At 37.5% G+C, this 17,621-nt stretch overlaps 1 protein-coding gene across 1 annotated transcript; it reads left to right on the top strand.

Annotated features, from left to right (window-relative positions):
- On the top strand, window positions 923–15,728 carry LOC109226750. The gene is made up of 27 exons (XM_019391601.1): window positions 923–1,222; window positions 1,409–1,601; window positions 1,705–1,832; window positions 3,358–3,480; window positions 3,625–3,768; window positions 3,877–4,529; window positions 4,714–4,835; window positions 4,934–5,025; window positions 7,090–7,312; window positions 7,509–7,569; window positions 8,718–8,866; window positions 8,978–9,048; window positions 9,133–9,306; window positions 9,391–9,462; window positions 10,499–10,600; window positions 10,687–10,776; window positions 11,147–11,222; window positions 11,315–11,411; window positions 11,547–11,616; window positions 11,718–11,897; window positions 12,138–12,260; window positions 12,339–12,422; window positions 12,587–12,771; window positions 12,879–13,017; window positions 13,146–13,205; window positions 13,467–13,571; window positions 15,258–15,728. Exons 1-27 carry the CDS (start codon window positions 1,136–1,138, stop codon window positions 15,369–15,371), a joined length of 3,717 nt encoding a protein of 1,238 aa, XP_019247146.1. The 5' UTR covers window positions 923–1,135; the 3' UTR covers window positions 15,372–15,728.

Here is a 17,621-nt window from a genome sequence, read left to right on the forward strand (position 1 = left end):
GTGTTAAGTTAAAATGGTTATAAACTAGCAAAAGAAAATAACGTTTGGGAGGAAAGCTGCATAATTGGCAGTAGGTAAAATGAAGAGATTACTCAATATGTTAACAAAACAAAAAAAAAACCTTATTAAAAAAAAAAAAAAACTCAATATGTCTCAATCTCACATTTGGGTCTGTAAGTAAAGTAAACAATAAAACAATGCATAAATCACGGGATTCGGGAATATAGTGTAATAGTATAATATAACGTACTTTAATATCTCATTCAAATCTATAAAAAAATTTTTGGAAGAGATTAAAATGCAAATTGCATCAATATTGCAAAAACATAAAAGGTAATGTATAAAAGTTAGAGGTTAATATGTCGGTTTTAGAATATAAATTGTGGTACCATTGGCACAAGATCATTACAAGCAAATAAAACGAGAAGTGATGTATGAAAAACTAGATTGTAATAAAAGTTGCATCAATCTACTTATTGGAACTGCAAACAAATACTAGCAAAATAAAAGATAGTATACGAAAATTCACCCAATTTCATCTACGATTTCTATCATCCAAGATCTTGGAAGCTTATTTGATTTATTTTAGGATTTTCTAATAAATTCTTGCGATGAAATTGTAGAGTTTTGTTTTACAAGAGTTGAAATAAAATTCAAAATCAAATTGAGTGGGTTCGATTTCTTTTAGCTCATTTCGACCCAATCAAAGTAAACTTTGGATAAATTAGGTTTTGACGTGTTTGTTGACTCGAATCGTTTCAACTCGTAAAAAATTAACTCATTTTGTTTATTTGACACCCTTATGTTTTAAGGTTTTTACAAATAATAATACGGTACTATTTAATTTCCAGAAACAAATCAAATGAGAAAAAAGAGACTTGTTCCCTAATTCCTACTACTAGCTAGCAGCTGGTCCTTGCCACTTTAAAACTTAGCAGCATATAAATTCAGCAAACAGACGGAACTCTATAACTGATATTCACGCAATCATTCACCTTCTCCCCTTGTCTCTCTATCCCCATTTTCCACACACACACACCCACTAGAATTCTCTATTTATTAACATCCAAATCGGTTTTTGCTTCATTTCTCTAATTCTTTGGATCTGTAGAAGAAGAAAGAGAAAAGATCAAACATGGTTGAGACCAGACGCAGCTCTTCGTCCTCCAAGCGTTCTCTCTCTTCTCCCTCCTCTCCTATTTCTAACGGCAAGCGCTCCAAGGTTAGGGTTTCTCTTATCCTAATAGATTCAGATTTAGGGTTAAATTCATGTAAACAGATTTTAAAAAATTGTATAATTTAAACCAGACCACTAAATCTTGATTTTTTTTTACATGCCTGCATGTACCCTGCATAAAAGATTTCTTTTTCCTTTGAATTTTTCTATATAAATTGATCCTCTTTGTAGGCGGCGGAGGCATTGTCATCTTCGACTAATGATACGCTTGGGGAGAAAATCCAGGGTGATTTGAATGAATCAGGGCCTGAATCTGCTGAACAAGAGGTTCGATCAGCTGATCTGGCAGCTGCTGCTGATGTGCCACAAAAATTGCTGGAAACTGAAGCGGCAAACGAGCCTTTGGTATCACCCATGACTTTAGGTACAATTTTTTTTACTTGCATGTGCTTTGAGTTTTTTTAAAAAATTTATCTTTTGATGTTTCTTTGTGTTGGTTTCTTGAATTTTTGTGTGATGGGTTTTAGGTGATTCTGTGATTGATGTGGAGAAATCTAAGGCAAAAGAGTCGGCATTGAATCGGGGAAAGAAGCGGCAGCTGAAATCTAATGTTGGTGCTGCTGCATGGGGTAAACTTGTTTCACAGTGCTCTCAGGTAGGTTTTGCTTCTTATCTTAAGCTTTCTTTATGTTTATCTTTGATTCTTGTAACTTGGTAAAGTAGTGAAGATTCCAGAAGAATTTAAGATGAAAATTTGGTAAATATGTGATCTTGATAGAATTTTGACGCGAAAATAGTAACCGTTAGCTAGCACACTGCCAATGGGAACCAGCGAGATCCTGGTGACTTGGAGTTGAGAATGAGGAGAGAGGAGGAATATTTGGATGTTGAGAATGAGGGACAGAGGAGGAGAACGCGGAGGCTAGCACGGTTGTGCCATTTTTGGATGATATCGAAGAGGGGAAGAAAGGATGTTAAAGAAGTTGAAAATATATGGAGAGGAATAAATGCCGTTTGAAGGAGTTGAAATCCAGGGTTTTCTTTTAATTTACTTATAATGTGGCACGCACAAACTTCCTTTTTTGTATATAGCCGAATTGGTTTTCTTTGAAGCTCAATGCTAAACTCTTTGAAACATTTGGCATTGTCTTGGTTCATGTTCAATAAAATGATTAGCATAGGGCTTGTAGCTTCAACTTATCCATCTTTTGCCTTTCCACTTCTGATTTGAGTTACTCCCTCCGTTTAATTTGAATGTCTTGATCTGATTTTGTACAATTTTCTGCTGAAACTCTGTGTTTTTAGTGTTTAGATGTAGGGAATGCGTGAGCACACATAATATTTTCCGTTTTCCCCCAAACTGTAAAAAAAAGAGTAGATGTGGATCCGTAGTCTATATAGGGATATTAAATTTCTAAATGTAGTTGCTAAGTCTGGATATTTGTTGCCGATTAAGGTATTCTTTTTGTTTTTGTTGGTTCTTTTTTTGTTTGTTTGTTTTTGTTGATAAAACTAATTAAAGACTTGTTCAAAGAAGGGTTTATTTGAGATTATTCGGAGCGCTCCATTTCACTTCTCGAGAAAGTTTTTTTTGTGTGCTGGAAAAGAACTTGTAGAAAAGCATAAGACTGTGAAGCAGTGTCTCATTTCTGTTCAAAAAACCAATATGAGTGCCTGAGGTGGGCGAGATGAGTGCTGAAATACCAAAAAAGAAAAAAAAGGAGAAAAGATATAGACATGATAGGTTGGTGTCGGAAACCTTTTGAAAGCTGAGTTAGACTTAAGACTCGAAGTGCAATTTATATTTGTCTCCAGACTGCTTTGGTCTCAACTAACTCCAAGTAACTCAATTAACTCTGGTTATAATTATTCTTATGATATGGGGATCTGGGGTGCATTCACTTTAGTGTGTTGAGCAGACAAGGCTTGGCCCTGGCCAACTCAATTGGCTGTCTTAACATTAGCCATAGGGAAGTTAACAATTAAATTGTTTCGTTATATGTTGTTAAATTCTTTAAATCCTAATAATGTCGAGCTCTTTTCACTTTTAAAAGTAAGCTGGATCACTTTACATATTTACCATATCAAGTATCAACAACATCCCAGATGCTTACTTTTCATGAGCTTTCTTCTGAAATAAACCACCCAATTCACTAATTTACTTTTATTTGCCTTTGCAGAATCCTCATGTTGTCATGCATCGTGCAACTTATACTGTAGGTCAAGGTTGTGGCTGTGACTTGTGGATAGGAGATTCTTCTGTTAGTAAAACTTTATGTAATCTTAAGCACACTGAGACAGAGGTAAACCTCACTTTTTCTTAAGATGCTACTTTGTCCAGGCTCAGAAGTAGTATTTCTTCATCATTTAACAGTGTTTTCCTTTGTTTCCCACTTGGAGTAGAGAAACAACATTATTCATTCTGTTTATGGTTTCTTTATGACTAGAAAGGAGTATCCATCACTCTGCTTGAAGTTATGGGGAAGAAAGGCGATGTGCAAGTCAATGGCAAGGTCTACCCTAAAAATTCTACTGTCCCTCTCAAAGGAGGTGATGAGGTTGTTTTTGGGTCATCTGGTCAACATTCTTATGTATCCTTAATTCATTGTGTTTGAGAGTTCATATACATGTAAAACGATGTGAAATCCATTTTGGTTACTAGAACTGAGTTACCAGCGTTTCCTTGACTTATATGTTAGATCTTTGATGACAACTTATCTGCTGCAAGTTTTTCTCGTCCTGTTAGCATATTGGAAGCTCATAGTGGATCAATCAAAGGACTGCATCTTGAGGCAAGGTCCAGGGATCCCTCCACTGTAGCAGTTGCATCGACCCTGGCATCTTTGTCAAATCTTTCAAAAGAGTTGTCCCTTCTCCCACCATCATCTCAAAATGGTAAGGATGTAAAACAATGTTCAGAGTTGCCAATACTACCCGCTGCCAGTGGAGTGGCAGAGAAAGATGATTTAGATACTGATATGAAGGATGCTTCTGATTGTAATGATGTACCTCGTGTTTTGGTGGATGAGAAGAATGATGTGATATCTCCTGATGTTGGAAATGATAACTTGAATCTTGATAACACTGCACTAGATTCAGTTGATGCAGAGATTGGGAAGGTGCGACCTCTCCTGGGAGTACATGCTGGATCTTCTGCTTCTGAGTTTGATTTAAGTGGTCGCATTTCCAAAATTCTCGAGGAGCAAAGGGATTTCCGAGAGCTATTCAAGGATTTTGATCCTCCAATTTCGGCTTTAACTAGGCGCCAAGCATTTAAGAATGCCTTACAGCAAGGAGTACTTGATTTCAACAATATTGAGGTCTCATTTGAAAATTTTCCATATTATTTAAGGTGAATCTTGGTCTCACCTTTTTTATATTTAAATTTTAATTTGCTGGTTGATATTGCTTTAGTGTTGTTTTCATTACTTCTTGTTGCAACATTTAGTTTGTTCAAGTTAAAGTTGGTACTCGTATAGTTCTGGAATTTGTTTGATTGATTTCTGCACTTATTAATGTTTTTTGTCCTATGACAGTGAGAACACCAAGAATATTCTCATTGCTTCCACTTATATACACTTGAAGTGTAACAAGTTTGCAAAATATACTTCAGATCTCCCCACAGTGTGCCCTAGGATTTTGCTATCAGGTCCAGCAGGTAGTTATTGCCCATATATGCGGAATCTCTTCCTAGTTTTATTGAGTTCTATCCAGCCCTCAATATCACATTTTTGACTCAATGCTGACTGCTCACAGGTTCAGAAATTTATCAGGAGACATTGGCCAAAGCACTTGCTAAACGCTTTGGTGCTAAGCTACTGATAGTTGATTCTCTCTTGCTGCCTGGTGTAAGTATCTTCTGTTACTTGGCTCATACCCGTATACTCCTCGGTTGAGGGCTCATATTTTTCCCCACTTGAACACCCCAGATGCCTACCCACCTCATTCATGTTTAGGAAATGTAGTTAAACGCTGTAAGAGAAATGCGCAACAAGCTAATATTGTTTTTGGAACACAGTCCATTCCACTTTTTCAATTCATTGTCATTGTAATAAATGGAAATGGGATGGCGTGTTTATTCAGGTTAAAAAGGGAGATTTCTCTCTAAAAATACCGCGAGCCCAGTTGCAGAGAGGCAGATTTTTTTTATATTTTTAAGTGTAACCATTAAGAGAGCGCGCTGAAGCTGCTGTGCTTAAATGATATAAAGCAGTTGAATCTCTTGGACATAAGATTGCTCATTTTCATATCTATTCTCCATTGGTAGCAAACCCCATTACCTACTCTGTTTCTCTTGTGCAAGATAACTTTACACCCACCACTCTCTCACAGACATACAACAAAAAGTTGGATTCTAAGCCCTTTAAGTCCACACCATCTTCGTCTTTTTCTCCCACTTAGAAATACTTCTTTCCTCATGGTCAAGTTTTTACGTGAGTTATGGTGAAGCTGGTTCTGAAGTGGATTGCTACCGGATCTCAGGTGGAAATATATCCAATATCAACCAGAAAAGTGGTCTAAGAATTTGGGAGGTGGAACCAAGAAACCATAAGAAATTTTTAGCAAATTGCAAGAAAAAAAGTTCCCAGTTCAAACAGCCGAACTATAGAGAGTAAGGAATATAATGATAAGTGTCCTACATTGGTTGAGGGATGGTTGCTTGTCTCATGTAGTTTTGGGCAGCCATCACCTCATAAGCTAGCGTTTGAGTTGAGTTAGGTGCAAGGTCCATTTCTTAACTTGGTATTAGAGCCAAGTCTATTCCTGTTATTGTGTGTGCCAATGTTGGGCCCACATGTTATGTAGTCCACACTCCAGTTGGCAGGCCTCGGCGAGCGGAGGTGTTAAGTATCCCACATTTGTTGAGGATGAGTTGTTTGTCTCCGTATATGGTTTTGGGTAATCCTTACCTCATGAGCTAGCTTTTAGGGTTGAGTTAGGCGGAAGGTCCATTTCTTAACAAAGAAATTCAAACACGTCATCTTGTCCCTAGGTCAGAAATATCCTTGCCAGATACTAAAGGGAACATTTCATTTTTCTCGCCAAAGTCCGTTATTTGCAATTCATAAGCTCAATTGCGCATCCTTACACAACCATGGCCATCATTGTGCTATATTTCCGGTCTTTAGCTCTGTTTTAGCTTACAAGGTAATGCAGTTACCTGAAATATACATGGAGGCTTATTAATGTTGCATTTCTATATATTTGTATGAGGTATAATGATATGACTCAGTTCGAGGGCTAGATCATAGTAGAAAAGACATGATTTACTGTCATTGTTCGTTCGTGCAATTCAAACAATTTTAATTCACTAGGACATGTATGACAGTTCATTTCATCTCTTGACTTGCTGACAGAACATATGCAAAATGACTTGAAAATCAGGGGAAAAAAGCTTGTGTAAGGGGGAGGGGGGTGAGGGGGAAAGAAAGGAAAACATTTTTGGTTGAGCCTCGACCTCAAGAACAACAAAGATATCATTTCGATGGGGAAATAGAGAATGGGATGGAAACTTGGCTGCAAATTTTCAATCTTAGCTGGGATGTCCCTCCACCCTTTACCTCGTTCCTTACGGATTTTGTATTTTGTTAGTTTGCTCGTGTATACCCACCGCAAGCCAAATTAGAAGTAAACAGGGAGGTGCTTGATGGCAGGCTCAGCCGCTCAGGGCAATCCAATCTAAACTTTTGCAAAATTTTCAATGATCATATGGAGGGTGGTCAGAATATTTGAAGAGTAATCTATCAACTTTACTGCTGGCTATAGTCACCTGAGAGTGATTTTGCAGTGTTAAGTGAAATGGGAGGGACGAGTACTCAGAACATTTTTGTTATTATTGATGTACGAGGTCAATGTAATTGAACTTTCTTTATCCTGCAGTTAATTTTTTTTCTCTTTAATATACCATGTAGGGTTCAATTGCCAAAGATGTCGACCCTGTGAAAGAAAGTTCAAAGCCAGGGAGAGCTAGTGTATTTGCTAAACGTGCTGCACAAGCAGCGGCACTGCATCTTAATAAGAAGCCAGCTTCAAGTGTTGAGGCCGATATAACTGGTGGTTCAACGATAAGTTCTCATGCTCAGCCCAAGCAGGAGGCATCTACTGCCTCGTCAAAAAACTACACTTTCAAAAAAGGTAATCGTTGCTCTCGTAGCGAGAATGCGTTTTAAGGTCTCTCTCTCTCTCTCTCTCTCTCTCTCTCTCTCTCTCTCTCTCTCTCTCTTTGACAATGACACAAAATATCAATTCATATTTTATATATGTTGGGTTAGAAAATATCCTGTTGTGGTGGAAGTTTTATGCTTAATGCTAGGACCTGTCATTTTGACAGGTGACAGAGTGAAGTATGTTGGATCTTCATCAGGCTTTTCTCCGCTGCATACACCTTTAAGGTAAGTGCAATAAGTTCTGTTAAAAATCTTTTTCCTGTGAGATGTTAGTTCAGTTCTCTCATTGATTCTTATCTATGCTATGCTTGAGGTTGCATTTTGAATCATTCCATCTGTTAACTTACTGTTTAATTGTGGTGTCTTATTCAAGCCTTCATTTGGATAGAATTACGGACTTCCACAATTAACCTGAGTATTCTCTGATATTTACTATGTACTACTGTTAGACACATAATTTACGTGGTTGGCTAGTGCAGGTGCCTAACTTTGTTAGGGCAGCCTATAATGTGCTACCCAGGGAGTTGATCTTAGTACCTCACCGATGGCCGTTTACTTGAGTTTCTGATTTGGATCATTTGTATGGATCAGTTGGAACATTAGTCAATTCTGTAATTGAGTTAGTGGTTGCTTATTAGCCCTAGTACTCTATCTATTTATTTGTATGAATTAAGTGGTCTTATGTGCCTATGAAAGATCTTCCATAGTCCACTTTCTGAAATTACTACTCTGTATAATCTGTAATATCTTCAAAAGTTTCATGGAACCATTATGGAAGATAATCTGTAATATCTTCAAAAGTTTCATGGAACCATTATGGGCCAAATTTTATTCAAAAGGTCCAATTAGAGATAAAAATTTGAACTTTTCTTACAACACTCTTAAAACATAATTTCTGTTTGATTTATGTAATTTAAAGTGCTGTGAACAAGTTAAAACATTTGAAATCTTTTGATTCCTTACCTTAGCCTTATCCTTTCTCTAAATGTGAAAATAAAATAGGAACATTGGGTATAAACATTTTAGTCATGAAAAGGCTTATAAATAGTTTTAAAAGTACCTTATTGAAAAACAATAAAATTTATATGTTTTGGATAATGTCGGTATATATGAGCACTTAATGCTGTATTTCTTTAATGAGGTTTTTTTCTGCACCAAGGATTCTTAATTATGACCCCCTTTGTGCTTTATATGGCAATACTACTATGGGGATTAAAATGGTTTTTTCTTGCTATTCTTTGTGCACAGAATGGATTGACTTGTTTAGTTAATATTCCCGTTATTCATTGTGAACAGAATGCTCTATGTGTCTATTGGATTTGTCAGTAACTCCTTTATTTTTAAAATCACGTCATCAACACACATGATTGCAGGGGTCCAACATATGGTTACAGGGGCAAAGTGGTTCTTGCATTTGAGGAAAATGGGTCCTCTAAAATTGGTGTCAGATTTGATAAATCAATCCCAGAGGGTAATGATCTTGGTGGTCTGTGCGATGAAGATCATGGGTTCTTTTGTGCTGGTAATACTCTACTGCCTCGTTTAACTCATGGTCCGCTTTTGTTGCCTGGCTCAGTTATGCCGAACAACAGAGCATGTCTTTTCGGTGACCTGATCTTTTTTTCTTCCACAGCTGACTTGCTCCGCCTTGATAGCTCAAGTACTGATGAAATTGATAAACTTGCTATTAATGAACTCTTTGAGGTATTTGCTAATATACCTCTCGGTGATACTATTCCATTTCGAGTCGAGTGTCCTTGGTTTATTTACTATGGTTTATATATGTAGGTTGCTTCAAATGAAAGTAAAAGTAGTCCTCTAGTTTTGTTCATCAAAGACATTGAGAAGTCTATGGTGGGAAACCCTGAGGCTTATGCTGCTTTCAAGATTAAGCTCGAACATTTGCCAGAGAATGTTGTTGCCATAGCATCCCTTACCCAGTCGGACAATCGAAAGGAGAAAGTATGCAGTGACGGTTATTTTCGCATTCCTTCAGGATAAAGAAATTGGCTTGTGATTCTGATTGCCTTACCTTATGCTTTACAGTCGCATCCTGGTGGCCTGCTATTTACGAAATTTGGAAGTAACCAAACGGCATTGCTTGACCTTGCCTTCCCCGTATGTACAGCTTTCTTTCCCATTCCCTTTTCTTTTGGTTTTTCTATTTCTTGTTCTCGGTGTTGTACCTAAGAATTTCGATGGAATGTAAATGTCCACGTCTGAGGGGAGATGTTTTAATATGGATTTTCATTTTAATAACTTTCTGATGGCATTTTTTTTTGCGTGTGTGTGTATGATGTGTACACATTAGTTATCTGAATGTACGCTTGTCGGAAGTAATCTACACAGGCCTTACCCAACCTACCCACGCTCATTTAACCCATATCCTTATTCTTTCTTCTTATGCTACACAAATATCTCTATCTTATTCATCTTGTACCAGATATACCTTTCCACTATTACCAAATCTCATATATTTCAGTCACCAAAACTACTACCACCCACCAATGGCCACTAGAAAGTTTCCTTTCACCCACGTGCATATATATATATATATATATATGTAGATGCATATGTATGATGTGTCATTATGTACAAGGGAGGGAGTTATAGAAAGAAAATGCAACAGGGAGGGGCATGAAGAAGTGGTAAGTGTCTTTTGCTGGGGTGATCTAGGGGTGGGTATCGGTCGGTTGCCCCCTACCCCCCCCCCCCCCCCCCATAAAAAAGAAGAAGAAGAAACTTAACATTTCTTAAACCCACACCAAACCCATTAAAAATGGATTTGAAACCTGTTTTAACCATTGCGTGCTAAACCATTTTTTACGAACTAATATGGTTCATATGAGTCAGATACTGACGGACCTATGGACTTTGGTTTTACGTGCTAGCTCTACTCGACAATTGTGTAGTAAAGAGTCGTCATCATCATTATTAAATTTCTTTTGATAAGTTGTTATTGTTGTTACTGGTTATCAAAAAAAGTTGTTTTTCTTGTTATTATTATTCTTTTGATAAGGTCTATTGTTGTTATTATTATTGGCATCTCCTTGAAGCTTCTAGGTGAACTTTTGGTTATTACGAATTGCATTCTGGAAGTACTTGCCTCTGTCAAATGGTTGACTAATATGCATTGAATGGCATCTCTTTCCAGGATAATTTTGGTAGGCTGCATGATAGAAGCAAAGAAACCCCCAAGACAATGAAGCAGCTCACCCGCCTGTTCCCCAACAAAGTTACCATACAGATTCCTCAGGTAACTTTCAGTTTATGTTTAGACTGCCAAGTGCCAAGTGTATTAAATTTTGATTTAAGCATGTAATATGGACCTTCTTGTGGCAGGATGAAACCTTATTATCAGACTGGAAGCAACAGTTAGATCGGGATATGGAAACTATGAAATCTCAGTCAAACATAGCAAGCATTCGCAATGTGAGTGCTCTATTCTGACCAGCTAAGAGCAAAAACCTTTTATCTTAGATCCCTTCATTGTTTTTGGGTTGTGGATTATGTAGGACACATAGGCAACACCATGAACATATCTTTAGCACTTCAATTTTCATTTTCTTACTGTCTTGTCCTGGATTCAGCTGAAAGGCTGAAACCACCTTCTCATCAGAGCATTCCTTGCCAGAAGAAAAGTTAATTTTATTCCACCACTTGTGGAGTTAGCATAAGATAATATTTACAATTGACAGTTTATGATGATTTGTGTAAGAAAGAAAATGAGTATGATGCTTATGGAAATCTATCCTCAATGAACTGATTTATTGAGCTGTTCTAACTATATGTTTGATTTCAGGTTTTGAATCGAATCAGAATTGATTGCCCTGACCTGGAAACTTTATGCATAAAAGATCAAGCCCTCACAAATGAAAGTAAGTGTTTTCTCGTAGTTTTAGGCCTTTTAGCTTTGAAATCGTTTACTTGATTATAATAGTCTATCATATTTCTTGATGTTGCTGTCAAGGCGTTGAAAAGATAATCGGCTGGGCTTTGAGTCATCACTTTATGCATGAATCTGAGTCTTCTGTGAAGGACGCCAAGCTAGTTATCTCCGGTGAAAGGTCAAATTTAATTTTCACTCTCTAGTCCATAATGTTATAACATGTAAAGAAAGTGTCCTCTTATTTCACGTCTCTAGGGGCCGAAGGTTGTTTTGGGTTGCTTTACATTTCACTGAAATGTCTTTTTATTTGCAGCATTGCTTATGGGCTCAATATCTTGCAAGGCATTCAGAGTGAAACCAAGAGTTCAAAGAAATCCCTCAAGGTGGCTCTGATTTTTCTTCTCGACTGTGCAAATTTACTTCTTAAAAAAGGTGCTTCTCATTCTGAATTACCTGAAATCTGAGATGGATACTTGACTTTCAGGATGTAGTTACTGAAAATGAGTTCGAGAAGAGACTACTTGGGGACGTAATTCCACCTAGTGATATTGGTGTTACTTTTAATGACATTGGGGCCTTGGAAACTGTCAAGGATACTCTGAAAGAATTGGTGATGTTGCCTCTTCAGAGACCAGAATTGTTTTGTAAAGGACAGCTGACCAAGGTAAAGGAATTTGCTTTATGTTGAAGTCCATTTGGATCTTCTCTCTCTCTCTCTCTCTCTCTCTCTCTCTCTCTCTCCCTTGGAGTAGCTGTCCAAGGTAAAAGTAATTTGCTTTATGTTGAAGTTCATTGGGATCTTTATTCCTCCCTCGGGTTTTTTTCTTGGGGGGGGGGGGTTGAGGCAGATAGAACTTGGTCATCAAGTATGCACTTATGTTTCTGAACAAGATGCTATTTACAGCCTTGCAAGGGAATATTGCTCTTTGGACCTCCAGGTACGGGCAAAACAATGCTTGCAAAAGCTATTGCTACTGAGGCTGGTGCAAACTTTATAAACATATCAATGTCGAGCATTACGTCAAAGGTATCACTGATATCTGATTTCTGTTGTTTTATATCTGACTGGCCCTTCTTAAAATGGTTGACAACTTTTTCTTATCAGTGGTTCGGTGAAGGAGAGAAGTATGTCAAAGCAGTCTTCACGTTAGCTAGTAAAATAGCGCCTAGTGTTGTTTTTGTTGACGAGGTTGGTGACATTTTCTGCAGCTATTGCTGGGCTAAGCTTTTTTCCTATATAGATTACAAAGCTAGATTTTCTTTTTTCACACCCTAAAAAGTTATAAAGTTTTCTTCTTTATATCGTTCTTTGTTTATATTGTCCTTTTGCCTCCATTTCTTCTTGTCTACTAGGTGGATAGCATGTTAGGAAGACGAGAAAATCCAGGAGAGCATGAAGCTATGCGGAAAATGAAGAATGAATTCATGGTAAATTGGGATGGTTTGCGTACAAAAGATAAGGAACGAGTGCTTGTGCTTGCTGCAACAAATAGACCCTTCGACCTTGATGAAGCAGTTATTAGGAGGCTTCCGCGCAGGTAAAATTTGAATAAATTATTTCCTTATGATTTGTGTAACTGATTGATCAATGATTGATTTTTAAATGATTTACGGCTACTGATGCTCCAATGATTGATTAATACAGGTTGATGGTAAACGTGCCAGATGCTCCAAACAGAAAGAAAATTTTAAGAGTGATATTGGCGAAGGAAGAATTAGCACCAAATGTAGATGTAGAAGCTATTGCTAATATGACAGAAGGGTACTCGGGGAGTGATTTAAAGGTCTGGATCAAGATTACCTGCACTTCCTAATGCATTTGTTTTTGCAATCCCTCCTTCAAAATAACTGCATTATTTTTAAATCTACATTTCATATCGTACTTACTGCTGTCTGAAATTTCCAATCCCAGAATTTATGTGTGACAGCTGCGCATTGCCCGATTAGAGAAATTTTGGAGAAAGAGAAGAAGGTCAGTTGCTTGAGTTCATTCTAGTTGTTCTTTATAATTCTGTGACCTTCCAACATTTGGTTGAATTGGTGACCTGGATCACAACATACAAAAGCGCTATTACTAATTTTGTTTGGAAGTCTTTTTGTTCTAGCTTCATGATGTGTTTCCTTTGGCGATGTCTTAAATTAATTGGTCATTGTCATCTCCTATGGAGTCTTTACACTTTAATCTGCTAAATTTATTGACTTATTGCTCTTTACTTTTGGGACATGATTTCAGGAGAAAGCATCGGCAGTTGCAGAAAACAGGCCAACTCCGGCGTTGCGTAGTAGTGCAGACATCCGCCCACTTAGCATGGATGATTTTAAGTATGCACATGAACAGGTACACAATTGCACGTACTGTGGTTAATCTGATTTTTGTGCCATGCATTCTACTTTCTCTGCAAGAGTATTTGGGGTTCAGGAGAAATGTTAGTAGGCTTTATTTACTGCCAAGAAAAGTTTGGGACTTTCTCATGGATCTTTCTGATATCACACTGTTGCAGATTTTCTAATAAAATTCTCTTTTGAAAATAAACAACTAATCCACCTTAGATACACTTTCAAGATTGAATTTCTAGTTTGTAGTTCGTACCCAGGCACAAAATCACTTGCCAACTGATCTGAGTTTGAATTGGTGAACTAACGATCTACAATAAGGAGGCAGCTCCAGGAAGGTAGCTCTTTGATCCAGTTCCTTCAGTGGACTTGGGCTCCAAATCCACATCCACTTCACAACAGAGAAAGAGAATGCATGGATCATAGAGGAAGGAATCGAACATCTCTCGTAACGTCAGATAAATATGTACTCAAGTGATTAGTTTTTATTTATTTATTCGGTGGTGCGAGATACAGATTTGGGAATTGAGAGCTGTTGTCATAAAATTATGGGGTAACTCATGTTGACTGGTTTGTTGAACTACTTCTCAGCAGCATGCAGAAGACATGAGAGATCAACAACATTCAACCAGACCACCACAACATTTTGGGGTTTCGATCAGCTAGTCTATATATGTAAACTTGAAAGATCAATAGCTCCTCAAACTGATATAATCCTCTCTTAGCGAGTGGCTTTCTTTCGTCATTGTTTCATGGAGAAATGATTCTCTATTTATGCTAGTATCTTCTAGTCAGCCATTAGTATAGGTACTTGTACCTTCACTGGCTGGCCTTTTGCTTTTAAGCCACCAAGCTTCAATCTGATGATCAAATATAGTCTCAAATTCCACTAGTCTTCTCTTCTAGTCTGGTATACACAGTGGTTTTTTTAATTTTACGGAGCCTAATTATACGCGGTGAGTGTCTTAGTTCATCAGCTAATTGCTTTGGCCCTTATACAGAAAAAACACCATCTCCACGGTGGTGCATGCCTGCTAATAATGTGGATAAGAGTGTGTAGGTAGGAGGTATGTCCACTGGGTAAAGCCACTGTTGGGGGTCCGAGGAACTTGGGTTCTTGGTCTTGTGAGCTCAAATTCCAGTCTTTAGGCAGCTGATCTTGTTTGGTGCCTCATTTCAGTTAATTCTAGCGGGTCCACTTACATAAATCTATGCTCATCTCTTATCCTTGTTGTTATGCTTGCACACTTCAGTAGACCTTGTATCTGTAACGAAGAACAAAAGTTGAGTTCATGCTATCAAATGACAATCACAATTGGTGACTCCATATATAGCAGCTAATTCATTTCAGATGGAATAGATAGCAGCTAAATTGATAACCTCAATCTAAATATCATGTCCTTCTTGAAATGTTGCTGCATAGGCGATGTAGATATCATATTCTTATTGCAAGCTTTTGTATTTGACCTACCTGGATGACCAACCAAGAATCTTGGATGGTTTTGTACCAATTTGTGCAAATGAAATTGTTTCTTGTTAGTGTGGGGAAAAATGTTTAAGTACTAGTACTTTCTTGGGCCCTTGTGTGTTTTTCTTGCTTTATCATCACTGTGGAGAATAGTTTGGTATAGTGCGTAACTGTGTATGCATTTAGTTGATTCATGACTTGTTTATGTGTCAATGAATGCAGGTATGTGCTAGTGTATCCTCAGAATCTTCAAACATGAATGAGCTTCTCCAGTGGAATGAATTATATGGAGAAGGTGGATCAAGGAAGAAAACATCTCTCAGCTACTTCATGTAGAGGAAATATGTAACTATATACCATTGGTTTATTTATTTTCCTGTTCTGCAACCCGAGATGGCAGTGGGACCTACATGGATAATCCATTTCAGGTTCCCCTCAGGCCCTTGTATCATATTAGTTCATAGGATTTTATCTTATCAATTGCTAGTCTTAATGAGTCTCTCAAATCTTGTCTTATCCAATTTTCTCCTTTGTAGGTCTCTTCTCTGTATATACGAGTTGACTAATTCAATAACCGTATTCTAATATTCTTTTTCTGTATTGAATATTGTATAGTTTGAATTCTTATGATGAAGGGGGCAAACTTGTTGGGGGTTAACCGGAGGAGTGAATAGAGACTTTTATTGGCCTCCATATGTCTGTTCCGTTGAATGTTTTTATTTACTTTGGATAATATTTTGGCTTTGTTGAGTACTTCCACCACCTCAATAACTGGCCTCTCTCACGGGATTGCCTGCAAATGCTTTCATCTGTGAATTATGGTCACGTCTTGGCATAAGGTCATCGACATCCATGGACTAAAGCTAGTATTACTGGGACGACTATTTAGGAGCCTGTGTGAAACTCTCTCCTATTAGTTGTTAGGTGGGATTTTATTGTGGTTCCCCATTCATTCCCAGTTGGTCATTGTTTTTGGTCATTGTTTCTCCTCTGGGTGGTTGCCATGACCATAAATTTCATAACTGATACTGACTCTGTCGCAGTCAAACTGACATTGTCTAGCTGGATTTGCGTGGTTTCATTTTGCTGTATCAGTATCAGTTAGCTCTCTGCTTTGACCAATAGATCTTAAGCTACGCTTATTTAATGCTGTTTTTATTATATTTTTTTGTTATATTTGCGTAGCTTTCTCTCTTCCTTTCTTAGTGTTACTGTTGAAAATTACAATTCTACTTAAATTTTCCAAGGTCATCAGTTTGTACTTAACTGTGTTAGCAATTAGAGAGCGGGCAGTTAAATTTGATATCTTGTTAGAATTTTGTGACCACTTCATTTAAAAGCTTCGGTTATTAGAGGGTGCAATTTAATTACTTAGTAATGTCTTCAGCACCATTGTTTGCCCAAAGTACGGAAAATGTTGATATTTCAAGGGAAAGTATTCTCCGTTTTCTAAAGTGTATAGTTTCCTTGATGCCATATTCACTACTTATAGATGAATAAAGATCTCAGCGATCATGGCGGGGCTAAACAGAAATTAGAAACCGTATTGGGAACTAAGTAAACAATGGGGAAAGTAAAAGAAAAGTACAAAACTTCACAAGTCACAAACTAAGATGGTTCAATGCGGTCGAAGAAGAGGTCTAAAGTCGAGTTTGAAATTTGGCCTTTATGTCGACCTGAAAAGATAAATTGCGGAAGAGAAAAGTTACCAAGTGATTTAGCAGTGAGCAAAAGGACCTTTAGGTTACAACTTGTGATTACTAGTACAGTTGTAATTGTTGTATTTAGCCACCTGACCTTTCCAACTCCCAAGGGCTTTTAGGTTAATTTGTCTGATGAAGTAGAATACCTCTTGGGATTACACAAATAGCAGGCCAGATTTACTGTTTACTTTTTCTAGCCGGTGTATAAAGATTATACACAATTACACATATTATACATGAATTTTACATATATTATATATTCGCCGGATCATTTTTAGTTTAAGAAATTAGGTGGACTGATATTTGGGGTTAATTCTTCTATTTCTATTACGGAGTAATGCCATGACGGTTAATTTTTTTGGGATAACAAGAAATTACCAGAGTTTGTGTCTACTTTATTATTCGAAAAAGTTCACTTATATCCTCCGTTATACTATTGGTCCACAAAAGTCCCCGACGTCTCAAAACTGGTGCAAAGATACCCTATGCCGTTAGGACCCTCCACCATGACAAAATTATCTCACTTGGCCTGACATATTGTTGAGGTGGATGCCACGTAAGCCACCTCATCGCACCTATCCTATTTTACCCCTCCTCTACTTCTTTTTCCACCATCACCTCCCTCTTCACCCAACCACCACCAACATCACCTCCTCCTTCACCGTTCATCTATTCTTCCACCACCATCATACCCACTAGTCTTGACCACCATTCCTTTACCAAAAATCAAACTCAATCGAAAATTTTAATATTTTGATCTCTCTTTATAAATTCTAAATTATATCAGGGAGAATGATAAGAGAACAGTCTATTGGAATTTCTTTATCCAACCTTTGCCCCAGTTTTGCTCCAGCCGCGTTTAAGCCCTTCAGAGAAACAGGCT

The sequence above is a fragment of the Nicotiana attenuata genome, chromosome 1 (genome assembly GCF_001879085.1).
Source record: "Nicotiana attenuata strain UT chromosome 1, NIATTr2, whole genome shotgun sequence".
Classification (NCBI taxonomy): Eukaryota; Viridiplantae; Streptophyta; class Magnoliopsida; order Solanales; family Solanaceae; genus Nicotiana; species Nicotiana attenuata.

Bases quoted from the DNA above. Each gene is read 5' to 3' on its own strand.
- LOC109226750 (XM_019391601.1), top strand. From the start codon at position 1,136: ATGGTTGAGACCAGACGCAGCTCTTCGTCCTCCAAGCGTTCTCTCTCT. The intron at 1,223-1,408 runs GTTAGGGTTTCT...TCCTCTTTGTAG, and splicing joins CTAACGGCAAGCGCTCCAAG to GCGGCGGAGGCATTGTCATC. The intron at 11,412-11,546 runs GTCAAATTTAAT...TTTTATTTGCAG, and splicing joins CTAGTTATCTCCGGTGAAAG to CATTGCTTATGGGCTCAATA.